Source organism: Tupaia chinensis, unplaced genomic scaffold (assembly GCF_000334495.1).
Source record: "Tupaia chinensis unplaced genomic scaffold, TupChi_1.0 Scaffold000569_1, whole genome shotgun sequence".
Lineage (NCBI taxonomy): Eukaryota > Metazoa > Chordata > Mammalia > Scandentia > Tupaiidae > Tupaia > Tupaia belangeri.
The window spans coordinates 1,609,792-1,623,062 of record NW_006160083.1 but is presented as its reverse complement, the minus strand read 5'-3'; the positions used below and the strand labels follow the sequence as shown (position 1 = coordinate 1,623,062).

The following is a 13,271-nucleotide window of genomic DNA, read 5'->3' as shown; positions in this document are numbered from 1 at the left end:
AAAAAAAAAATCGTTCCAAAAAAAAAAAGAAAAGAAAAGAAAAAACACACAAGTAAAGGTAACAGAAGATATATTCAAAGAGTTAATATGTTTGCCAAGATAACCTAGCAGTAAGTGTTACAAATTAAGCTCCCACGTGCATAACTCAGATAGATAAGGCATAGTATTTATAAACAACTGTGTTCTTGTCTGTACCATCAGAAAGAAGTCACTTCCCCAGTCCCATGGGAGCCATTTATCTTCCCTGATACATAAGATGGTTTTACGCAGATCATAATCATGCCATTAGATAGCATGAATGATAAAATTATTCCATATTCAATTTGGCCTTCTGATTAAGTCATGCTAGTACTTCTTTAACACCCCACTAACATGTGCTAATCTCCCCATTTAAAAAAGATCCTAGACTCCAAAGTCTTGGGCAAACATCTCCAGCTAGAACTTAATGTATTTTGTTTTTCTGTATAGCACTTACGTTGCAGAGTTCTTTATTTAGAGAATGTTGTATTAGTTTACTATTTATAGTACACATATAATTTCTTTCTAAGATAAACCTTATTTATGCAAAAACTGTAATTTCTTTTAAAAGAAATATTAAACAAGAATACAGAAAATAAAATTGGTTAGGTAGTAAAAATCAGACTAAAATTTACAGAACATCAAAGTAATTACCTACATAAGATATACCAAAATGCATCTTTCCCCCAAAAGTTTCAGGAAACTGATGATATGTTATAGCAGTCATGCCAGCCACTAATTATAAGTGTTTAACTTGGCTGTGGTCAGTTTCCTCATAAGTAAAATGAGACTAACATAAGTACCTGTTTCAAGATGCCAATGATAACTGCACCTGGCATACAGAAAGAATTCAGTAAGCATGGGCAGTGGGTGTTGCAGCCACTTCTAAGACAACCACTAGTTCAAGACAACTTCTGGCTTAATATCTGCCCATCCACAACACGCTCTATGCCAGGAGGTGATCTGCATGGATCACATCAGTGGGGTCCCTGCCCTCTAGATTCTGGTTGGGTTTGGTTAGTGAGGACTCATGTCACACTTTCTGTAAGGGAGCATCAGGCTCAGGTTCACACCTAAAGCCAAAATATACCAAAATTTAGGCTAATACATTCTTTTTTTTTTCTTTTAAGAGGTTTTTGCTATAGGGCGCATGCACTCACCAGACAGAGACAGAGAGACAGAAAGCAAGAAATCACCCTCTGGGGGTTGACCACGCCACAATCCCTTCTCCTCCATTCTCCTCTCAGGATCTTGGGCACACACGCACACGCGCCCAGCGTGAGTTTTAAGCCACCAGGTCTGGGATGTGAACTGCGGTCGGCTATGTGGGAGTCCAGAGACATAGCCATTATGCTAACTGCTGGTCGCTAGGCTAATATATTCTTCAGGTAGGATTTTGACATAGTCTGCTCATGTCCGTACTCTGCTTAGTTATACAAAAACCTGGCTTGAGGCTACTTTCTGGAACCCTCTAATGCAAAAGTCTCTCAATTCTAACAATACTTACTATTCGGTCTAATTATAAATGTTGATGCACTTATAAGGACAAACTAAACCTTTGAAATTCTGTCTGTGAGAGCCATTGGTACAATCAATCAGTGTCACATTGTTTTAAGTTGTTCTAATTATTAAATTAATTTTAAGATACACAAAAATTACATAAAACTCATTAAAATTGATCTCCAATCCTACCATTATCATTTGGTAAATTCTTATACGATGTTATATATACAAACATGAACGGCTTTTTAAAAAAATTTGTTAGATGGCTCATGCGCTTGCAAGGAAGAGACTGAAGGAGAGAGGGAAAGTGAGAAAGCACCCCTACCACACCTCAATCCTTTCTATTCCATTCTCCTCTTGGTATTTTGGGCATGTATACACATGTGTACAGAAGTTTATTTGTAGAAAATAATTTATTGCTATTTTTTATATTTAAATTATGTAGAACCTCAAACCCAATTTTTAAACAACTTTTTAGATTCAGTAGGACTTCAAATACAATTTTTTAAAAAAATACTTCCTTTAAATAGGAAGCCCAGCATTTCAAGATGCAGATAGGAGAGGCAGAATGGAATAAGTACATGGCCCTGGGGAGGTAGAGGGACAGGCTTAGAATCCTGGTTCCTCTACTTTCAACTCATGACTTCAAACAAGTTATTTAACCTCTTCATGCCATAGTTTCCTCAACTGTAAAATAGAAACAGGATTACCATCTATTTCATAGCATTGTTGCCAGGATTAAGTGAGTTAATACACTCACTTGGAATAATATTTGGCACATATTACGTGTTTAATAAATATTAGGGATGATAAAGATTATTATTATTTGAACAAGTAAGAATAAAAGTTTTTACATGGTTTTCTTCAATTTTCAATTCAAAGGTCTTCACATGACTTTTTTCTTTAAGTGTTCCCCCATCCAAACTTTAAAAAGTTTATTTCTAGTTATGATGAGTATAAATAATGACAATAAGAATCCTGTAGTTGGAATTATAAGGCAACTGTGGGTCTTCACAAATATGTATTTTCAAGAGAGTAAGTTTCCTATTTTTATAACACATAAGCCTTCCTCAATACTTTGCATATTACTCAAAAATTACTAGTTGGATTGATGTATGAATTAATGAATGAAATAAGGAATCAGACTGAATAAGAACAGAAGGCTGTGATTTGACACAGTTAAGCTCTACTTATTTGTAACCATTCCTTTCATTTCTGATTCAAATAAAAATATTTGAATTACTTTATTCTAAATGTTATTATTAATATTGAAACAGCTATAAATACACTTTTTGCTTGTTTTTTAAAGAATTATTTTATTTAACTTTATTTATTTATTTTAATTTGACCAGAGAGTTACAGAGTGAGAGAGCGAGAGAGCAAAAGCAAGCAACCAGGTCTGGGACTCGAACTGCAGTTAGGCACGTGGGAGTCCACTGCCCTAAACCACCATGCCACCTGCCGGCCCCTGATTATTTATACCTCCACCTCATTTCATAAGGGATTTATCATGTGTTACAGGATATTTAAAAATGAAGGTGACATTAACTGAAAATGAAAATGGGTGGAAAAAAAGACGGCTATGTAAAATAACATAGGGGAAAAGATTAACATATTCATGCCATAAAAATCCTAAGAATGGGTTACAAATGGGTCTTAAATTTTCTAGAGCCAGCATGAAAACAGTGGTAAACTGGTGATTTACATAACTCATACCACCCACTAGATAAAAAGAGACTATTACTCAGAAGGCTCAGGCACTCTTAGCAGTGAAACTCTCCAGAAAGTTCTCCACAAAGCTTGTACCTAACAAATGTCAGGCACAATAGCATCTTCAGAGTGTAAGAGTTTCCCCAGTGTAGATGTTGAGATCCTGATGAAAGTATTTCAGTCATGCTATGGGCGTAGGGTAACCAGAGTACGTCAGCATACCATGCTCCTGGGTAGGAAAGCAACACAAGGCAAGCTTTCTACTTGAAAAGGTACTTACTAAGAATAAAAGAGCAGCCTATTTCTGGTTGGCAAATTCAATTTACTATTTTTCTTTCCAAGTTAGTATTTGGATTATTTTAGGTACAACAATTTTTTTTTCTTTTTGGAGAGGTTTTTGTTATAGGGCACATGTGCTCGCCAGACAGACAGAGAGAGACTGAGAGACAAAGTGAGCAATCACCCCCCAGGGGGGATGCCACCCCACAATCCCTTCTCCTCCATTCTCTTCTCGGGATCTTGGGCACACACGCACACGTGCCCAGCATGAGTTTTAAGCCACTGGATCCGGGACTCGAACCACGGTCGACCACATGGGAGTCCAGCGATATAGCCATTACACTAACTGCTGGTCCCAAAGAACAATTTTTTTTTTTTTAATCACTGCACGTTAATCTGAAAATTTGTCCTACTATGTTAAAACATGATTTTCTTGGGACCAGCAGCTAGAATAAAGGCTATGTCGCTGGACTCCCATGTAGTTGACCACAGTTTGAGTCCTGGACCTGAAGGCTTACACTCTTGCCAGACACATGTGCGTACGTGCCCAGGATCCTCAGAAGAGAAGAGGAGAAAAGATTGTGGTGGCCATGCCCCCGGAAGGTAATTTCTCGCTTTCTGTCTCTCTGTCACTCTCTGTCATTCCGGCAAGCATACACACCCTATAGCAAAAACCTCTCCCCACCCCCCCAAAAAAAGCAAAAACAAAACAAAACAAAACAACATGATCTGCTTAAGTTTTAGACAGCCAACCCTGCTAAGACATGAGAGAAGATATTAAAACAGTCCCCTATGCACCGGAAAAGTTAAGAGATATTATCTAAAATAGTCCTCCCTTTATAAAGAAATTATATTTAATATGAACAAAGAAGATTCTCTCCCCTACGCATTTAACACATGGTTTTCAGAAGCAGACAGACCTTCATTTGAATTCCTGTTCTGCCATTTTCTTTGTGTTATCTCCTATCTCTGGGCCTCAGTTTCCTCATCTTTTAAATTGCCTAACATAATTACCAAAAGGATAGGTTTATATAAAACTTTTCACCCATAATAAGCATTCAAACACAGCTTTATTTTTGGGTGAATGCATTTATTCTTTCCATGAGAGAGAGAAAAAGAGAGAGAGACAGACAGATATCCCCGACAGTGTCTTCACACTGAGACCCACCCTCAACCAGCCTAAATCACAGGCATGTGTGATGCACCCAGGACACTCAGGAAGGTCCCGGGATGCAAGCCCAGGACCTTTCACATGTGGATACAACTGTGTTACTGCTCACCGCCCTTTGATCCCAAAACATAGCTATTATCGTCTCTTACTTAACACAATCCCAGGCATATAATAGATAATGCATAGATTTGTTACATGAACTAATGGATGAATGAATTAATATGGCCAAGAACCTTTAACAAAGGACAAATACAGTAACTCCTTACAGAGATGCTGTAGGAACAATTAAATGAAAGTTATAAAGTCTTTAGCATCAATCCTGAGACATAGTAAGCATTCAATGTATGTTACTATTACTATTTATTTTATATAAATATAAAATTTTCTTTTTTTTTTTTTTTCATGTTTTCACTGGTGCCAATGCATGGGATCTTGGGAGTTTTCCCAAAGGCAAACCAAGAAGCTATAAAAACAAATCAAAGGGTCAGCAGGTAGAGTGGAGGTTAAGGCACTAGAACCCACACGGCCAGCTTTGAGGTTTAAGTACCAGACCTGGCAGCTTGAAAATCACACTAACCATATGTGCATTATGTGCCCAAAATTCCAAGAGATGTGGAGAAGGGATTGTGGTAAGGCTATCCCCCGTGGGGAGTAATTTTTCACTTTCCCTCTCTCATTCCCCCTCTTTCTCTCTCTGGTCAGCACACGGGCCCTATCACAAAAGAATAATAATAGTAATTTTGTTTCCAGAACTCACATTTTTTCCTACTGTTTTATCTTCTGCTTGTTTCTGTAGGACTTCATCGTCACTGTGGTCTTTTCATTCTTGTGGTTGGTGGGTTCATCAGCTTGGGCAAAAGGACTGTCTGATGTCAAGGTTGCAACAGATCCCAAGGAAGTGTTGTTACTGATGTCAGCTTGCAAACAACCATATAATAAATGCATGGCTGTCCACAGCCCTGTTATGTCCAGCTTAAACACTTCGGTGGTAAGTATGTTTTCATGTATGCTTTACCTCCCAAGTCTTTGTTTGACAGTCCAATGTATAAGAAAATCACCTCCAAGAAATCATCTTGGAAATTTCTACCTCCAAAACTAGGTCAATCAAAAAGGTGATATTTCACTCTGGGTGCAAAATGATCCTTTGGCCATCAAGTTTTATATTGCTGGAATCCATAGATGTTAATGCCACCAATTACAAAACCCTTAATAAGAACCCGGCAGGCATTAACAGCTGCTGCTTAGATGACAGTCACATCAAAATTTTAAGCCTGGGAGTCCAGCAGAGTCTGAGACAGATATAAAATCTGAACTTTAAGGCTGAAATCTGCCAGGAATTAAAAAGAATATTTGAAGGCATAGAAGTTTCCTGGGAAGAAAACATTGTTCAAACCACAGGTAGTTAGAATATACTTGAGAAAAATTTGCACACCTAACAGGGTGCACTCTCTCTCTCTCTCATATATATGTATACATATGTGTCTACAGACACACATATACCATATATATGCATACATACATAAATTATTATAGTAATTACGGTGATTTCTTTATCTTCTCCATGCTCACTTCAGTTGTTTGATAACTTGGAAAAGCTGCACTACTACTGTTTAACTATTAGTTGAACAGAGTCAAATATTATCAAGTGTATGGATCTTATAGGAAGAGAGAAAATCTGGCAGTTAGCAGGGATGCTAAATTTGATTCTTAATTTGTAAGTATAAGAACTTGTGTTACTACAAAGAACATGTGACTGAGAAAGACAAACCATAATGGCAGCAAATAGCAGCAGTTATCAAAGAATAGGAGGTGTAGCAGTATTTGCTAAAAGAGCAACACTCTTAGCAAACCCTAAAAATAATTATCTTTGCTTCAAGGTTAGCTTGTTTTTCTACAGCTTTATAAAACTGAGTCTGAGAAGACACTGAAAAGGGAAAAAGAGCTGCTACTCTGCTCCTGATGATTTGACTGTGAATCCTGCCTTGGAGAGATATTAATGATATAATAAGATCTCAGTCATTTTTATGTACTTGTTGGCCACACCTACAGATAAATTCTTCACAGCATACATTAACATGTATAATTATGTTTCTGTAGCTTATAGACAGTGTTTAATAAAAGTTATTGTAACTATCATCTCAAAATCTAAGAAGACAAAGATAAAATTGCTTGTCATGTTTGCTAGTTTAATAATAAATTTCTCAATAAATTATGAGATCCTGCAAGATTTTAATTACACTTTTATTTACACCTGTGGTATCCCTAATCATTTTTAGACTAAAAGATAAGAACTATGAATGAAAAACAATGTGATGTGTCCCCTAAAACCAAAATGAAGGATGAATTGAAACCAAATAGTGTGCTATGTATGAAAGGGCTGGTCTAGTGTTGATATGGTTATATACTCATGTCAGTTAAGAATTTTACAGTTCTTACTGACAGCAGACCCAATTCAAACTGGCAAATGCAAAACAATTTTCATAGCCCTAAAGTATGTTTTATGCATCCCACTTCTGTTACCAAATAGCTGTATGAATTAGAATATTCAGCTTGCAAATAACAGAAACTGACTCTAACTTCATTGGGGAAAAAAGAAAGTCATAGGAAGGAAATCAACTGGCTCATAAATTTGATGAAACCTGAAGAAACAGACTCCAGAATGGCAAAATATACAGAAGAACCAGGGTACCAGACATCATACACCAAAGAATCATTTCTTCCAGTTGCCATTAGTGGAAAGTTTTACTAACCTTGCATTACTCTGCTCAGGATGCAAAGTTCCAGAAGAGAGCTCAGGCCATTTGAGGGTAATTACAAATTAAATTAGATTTATATTACCACAAACAGGGAAAAATATATTAATCAGCCAAAGTATACATTTTTTTTTCATTACAAACTTGTTTGGCTTCAAGTCATATTGAGCTAGCTTATTCAAAACTGGAAACAATCACAAGGATACTAGAAATGCGTCTTCCCAGGTAGAACACGGGGCCAGGAACTAGAAGACTTAGGAAAATGAACAGAGCTTATCCTCATCCCTCATCTTTTTTTTTTTTTCTACATCTCTATCTCTTTCTTCATGTCTGTTTTATCATTCTCTCTTTTCAGATAGAATTTTGTCTTTTTTTGTCTATATATGCAATAGAATATAACCACCTGTTTTTCTAGCTACTTTACAAGCATCCTCTTTAATCTTCTCAACTGTTCCCCAAGGAAAGAATTATTGCCTTTGCTCCATGGTAGGGGGAAAACAACTGAAGTCTAGAAACTATCAGGTTTTCAGCAAAGTCATGACTTATTTTTCTATGCAAAAATGATGATCCAATAAATGCCTTGTTCAAGGTCATAAACCAATAAAGTATAGTGCTTAGGCCACTCTCATTTCAAAGCCCATTAAATTACTCCAAGACTGACCTCAGTTTTCTTGTCCTGAAGCACTTGCTCCATTATAAAATATTGAAATTTACTGGTAAAAAAAAAAATCCCTGCTCCAAGCTCCCAAGGTCAGGTATCTTTGAGTATATCAGCACCCCTCCTCCACCCCACATATACACAGGGCAACCTGGAACATCCTACTATTATGAAACCAAGGTATAAATTTTGACCCAACAGGAGACTTTTAGCACCCTACTCCAGAGTTAAGGCCACTTCTGAAGTCCATTTTGTTTGGTCAGTGTCATGATGGAGTGGTGACTAAATACATTTTAATTGTAAGCACAGTTTTATATTGTACTATTTGTTATCTCCATTGGAAACTATTGAAACAGGGGCTGAGATGCTGTGGTTAATTCCCGAGTCAACCAGCCAGCCTTGGCAAAGGCTGCAGAACAGACCAAGTAATGACAACTCCTATTTAGGCCTCTCACAATAGCAAACAGTTCTGCTTCCATCAAACACTTAGGCCTGAGGGAAGCAATACCCTGTCCTCTGATTCACTAATTTCCAAGAAATGTCTTACATCCAGTTCTTGAGAAAACATTTCATACCTCTCTGAAACCTGCACTTTATTAGTAGTCTGGTTTTAACATTCACTTCTGAATGTGAGAGGTACAAAAAAATACAACTGTTCAGATTCAAAACTGTATTTAGCTGTATACCACTTAAACCATTGCTCACTCCATATTTAAATTGAGTTATTTTCTTTATAGCGTTACAATAAAGTACAAAGTGTAACTGTAACCATAAAGAGAAGGTAATCTTATAAAGTAATGCACTATTATTAAAAATAAAACCCTGTACCACATAAACATAATCTTACATACCCGGAAGGATACCTTATTGGAGGGAGATAGTGGCATCTTAGAGAAGAGTTCATACTGTGAAGGTAGAGAAGACAGGTTCTGAATTCCATAAGTACTATTTACCAAGTTATCTGACTTTGGGCAAGATTTCCACATTGTTAATATGGGTATGATAACAGTATCTTCCTCTTAGAATTATTCTTAGACTGAGTGAATCAATATATATAAAAGCTCTTTATACAGTGCCTGACATGTAGGAAGCATCCTATGAAGGTCAGACATTCTAAACAAACTAGCGGCTCCAAATGAAAAACTATAAGAGAATTCAACATTGAAGTAAATCTTTCATACTGTAAAAGATTTTTGTGAAACTGAGATTTTTTTCTTAGTCTATCAACTCATTTGCTTTGTTGTCCTTCAGGTCTTTGGATTCTTGAACTTTATCCTCTGGGCTGGAAACATATGGTTTGTTTTCAAGGAGACTGGCTGGCATTCCTCTGGACAGAGATATCTTTCAGACCCAATGGAGAAACACTCTAGCAGCTATAATCAAGGTGGTTACAACCAAGATAGCTATGGGTCAAGCAGTGGTTATAGCCAGCAAGCGAGTTTGGGGCCATCCTCAGATGAGTTTGGCCAACAGCCTAGTGGCCCCACTTCCTTTACTAATCAGATTTAGCAGAGTAGCATTTGCATTCTTCTGGAGAGAGCCTCACCACCTTCAGTAGCAGAAGAATTTTTTAAGAGTTTCAGTCAATTATTAATGCAGAAAGTGTTGAATGTAAATCAGAGATCTGTAATCCTCATTAAGGTAGAAAGGCCTGGGTTGTGATAAATGGTACTTAGAGATGAAATGACATGAGGAGATATATTATTCATCACGGATGGCTAATTGGAGAGTACCTTGTTATATACACAGATGCTTTTATGGTCGTTTTGTATATGTGTTGAGATAGCAGAAGCATTTTGTAGCTTAAAATCTCTAGTCTGTAACATGCATAAAGTAAATTAAATAGCATTGAGTTTTCCTATGCATTTTGATGCAAAAGACGTTCTATTCATTTCTAGAAGACAATTTGGTGTATCACGACATGCATGTATTATTAATTTTTAGTTTTAGGCCCTATAGGACTATGAGTCTCCTAAGTATTTATTTCAGACAGTTACTCTGTATTCTTTTTATATGATGAATCGATGCTCATATGATTTAGTGCATGAATAAGCATTTTCTCACACAATGAACATTTGAGCTGTATTTATGAAAATTTTCCAGTTTGCACCACAAATTTGTTAAATGGGCATTTAAAGTAATATATTCGTTACTTTGTATATTTTGCAAATTTGTCTCTCTGGCTTTATCCAAGATCTGAATGCATTATAACTAAGGTTTGGATTTTTATTTTTGCCTATTAGTAGAAATTCACTGTTACATATAGTTACTGCTCAATATTTATTCTATTTACTTAGCTAAATATTTACATTCTTGTAACTTTCTATGGTGTTTCGTGGCTGTTATTCTATATACCATGAATAATAAGGCCCAATAACTGTTAGTGTTTATGGAGTGTTTTCTTAGAATAATGGAGATGCAGATACAGATACCATATTTAAGATGCTGCCATGCTGTTACTTTATAATGAATATTCTGTAGAACCTTCACTGCCAGCAGCTAAACTTTTAAATTCTATTTATTTGAAAAGCTAATATGTTTCTCAATCCAGTTATTAAAAATTCTCAAGCCACAGCTCAACTTATTAATTACTAATCCTGATTTGAGTATAACCCATAAATTAAAAATGGTTTCCATGTGCCATTGTGTATCCTAAAGAGGGTTCTCATGAAATTTCTGCAGACTGTATTCATTATTAAGAAAATGCCAATCTTCACCTCTTTGTTTTAACTTAATTGAAACACCAGGGCTCAACAATAAGGGCAGGCGGAGCATCTGCATTTTCAGATAAAAGTTGTTATCGGTGTATAAATTCTTTGCGTGACTTGTGTTGTTGGAAGCAATTTAGCACAAAGTAGCCTTGTGTCTTAGATGATATCTGTAACCAGTTTTCTGGATCCTGTTGGATAAATCTGTATTGTGATATCTATTTGACCTTAATAAAGTTATTGCATATAATGCTGGCTGGACAATGGAGAATTACAACAGATCTTGGTTGGCTTTAACAATGAAAGAACAAGGGTTACATCAATAGACTTTCCAATCTCTCACCCTGTCCTTGTTTCATGAACCCAGTGTTGTTCATTCATTCACTCCACCATTCTAGGACCTCTTATGCCACCATTGTTCTGCAAGACACTGGGTCAATAACAATGAGCAAAAGCAGAAATAAATCCCATATCAAGAAGCTTATACTCTATTATGGGAAAAGACGTTAAAATATTCACACCTCAGTTATGCCGTGTACAACAAACAGAGGCACAGGATTCCACAAGAACATCTGACATAGAGATTTGTGATAGTTAGAGAGAAGTCAAGGATCTTCAGACCCATTTACCACTGAGTGTTTAGCAAAGACAGGATGGGAGGAAGCATGTCCCAGGCAGAAAACAGGCTGGTAAAGCTCTTAGATGGTTGGAGACAGGATGGATACGGAGGACTTCCATAGCATACTAAGCACAGGAGCCATGCAAGGGCTGTGGCTGCTGATGGAGGCATGGGCAACAATGGCTAGAGGCCATCATCAGGAATGCTGTCTTTATCCTAAAGAACTCAAGGGAAGAGGACAGCAGGTGGCACTGGACTCCCACATGGTCGACCATGTTTTCAGTCCCAGACCTGGTGGCTTGAAAATAATGATGGGTGTGTGTGCCCAAAATTTGTATTAGCCAGGTGTGTATGTGTGTGCATGTAAGAGGAGAATGGAGGAAACAGGATTACAGCGTGGCAATCCCCCCAGGGAGTGATTTCTCACTTTCTTTCTGTGTCTCTCCAGCAAGTGCATGCACTCTATAGCAAAAATTTCTCTCAAGAAAAGTATATTTATTTGAGCTAGATACACAAATCAAAGTTTTCCCCAGTAGTACGTGTTTAGGTCCCACAGATTTCAGAGTGAATTGGGGTTGGGGAGGAATGACTTCTTCCCAGACAATGGTGAGCAAATAATTGTCTTTGGGAGCTGGAAAGGCTTGGGAGACAGGCAATAGCTTGTGAAAAAACTGTCTAGGTGTGTTGATAGTCTTCAATCTTCCTTCCTGCTACATGAACTTAGACAATGAAATATCACAAAGAGGAATGAACATAATTGTTTTTTTCTTTGATAGGTCCGATCTAAAGGCTGACAACAGAATATCAAAGCAAAGTCCTTTCCTTCGCTTTGGGAGAGAAAGCGGATCAATGATGGTTGAGACAAAGGGCAGGTTATTTCCAGAGTTGGTTGCCTTCAGCATACCTAAGTGCAGTTTATTTCTCTGCCCCACTCTGGAATAAATAGCTCTTCAATTAAAACAAAACAAAAACAGAAGAAAAGAAAGAAAATAAATTATTTCACTATCTATAGGGCAGAGGGCTGGGGGCAGGGGGAGTGGCATGAGTTCTCCTCTCCCCACGCTCATTTCCTGGAATAGTGGCTGGATTTGACTGCTTTCAGCACTTCCGGGAAGAAAAGGTAGCCTCTGCTTCATGAATGTCATAAACATTCTAAAGCAGAGAAGTTCTCAGATCAGTGACTTTTACCAGCCTTAGCCATTCCAACGTTCATGGGGGGCACTGATAAATGGAAAATACTACCAGCCCTAGTTGAGACAGAAACATGTTTCCACAGTCTGCTGCAGATTTGCAGTAAAGAGTTGAGGTAATCCAACAGGGATTTCACTAAACTGGATTTATTCCTTCTCACTTCAAGAAAAGAACAGTAGATCTGGCCTTTCATTAAAAAGGAGTAATCAGTGTACCAGATGAGCCTGGGTCTATGTATCCAATACATCCAATTTGGAATCTCAGCTTCACTGCTCACTAGCTGCATTTGGGTTATGACTTTGCCTTTCTAAGCATTTGCCTTTGATTTTTTGGAAAGAAGTAAAGCATACCAATAAAAAGGGTGAGTTCGGAAATAAGACTATCCGAGTTAGATTCCCCGCACAACCATTTACTTGACTCCTCTTTAGTCCTCAATATCTTCTTCAAAGCCCTGGGACTTTTCTGAAGCCACAGCCAATAGGCAAGTGCAGCCTAGAAATGAAGGAGAGTTAACATTCCAGGAACCACCTTCAACCACTGGCAGGCAAGTCAATAAATGTATTTGACAAGATATTTAGCTTCCTGTTATTTCAGGTACCCCAACTCTACAATGGAGATAACAGTAATATTTGCTTCATCGGATAGATATCAAAATGAACAA

The 13,271-nt window shown here is 37.3% G+C and overlaps 1 protein-coding gene across 2 annotated transcripts in view; it reads left to right on the top strand.

Annotated features, from left to right (window-relative positions):
* The window catches only part of SYNPR (synaptoporin), a 356,658-nt gene extending 346,442 nt beyond the window's left edge, over nucleotides 1–10,216 (top strand). For both annotated transcript variants that reach the window (XM_006158033.1, XM_006158034.2), the window contains 2 exons: nucleotides 5,478–5,669; nucleotides 9,344–10,216. In XM_006158033.1, the coding sequence (XP_006158095.1) occupies nucleotides 5,478–5,669; nucleotides 9,344–9,601 (450 nt within the window). In that variant the 3' untranslated portion in view covers nucleotides 9,602–10,216. The remainder of the gene's footprint in view (nucleotides 1–5,477; nucleotides 5,670–9,343) is intronic.
* Nucleotides 10,217–13,271: the final 3,055 nt, after the last annotated feature.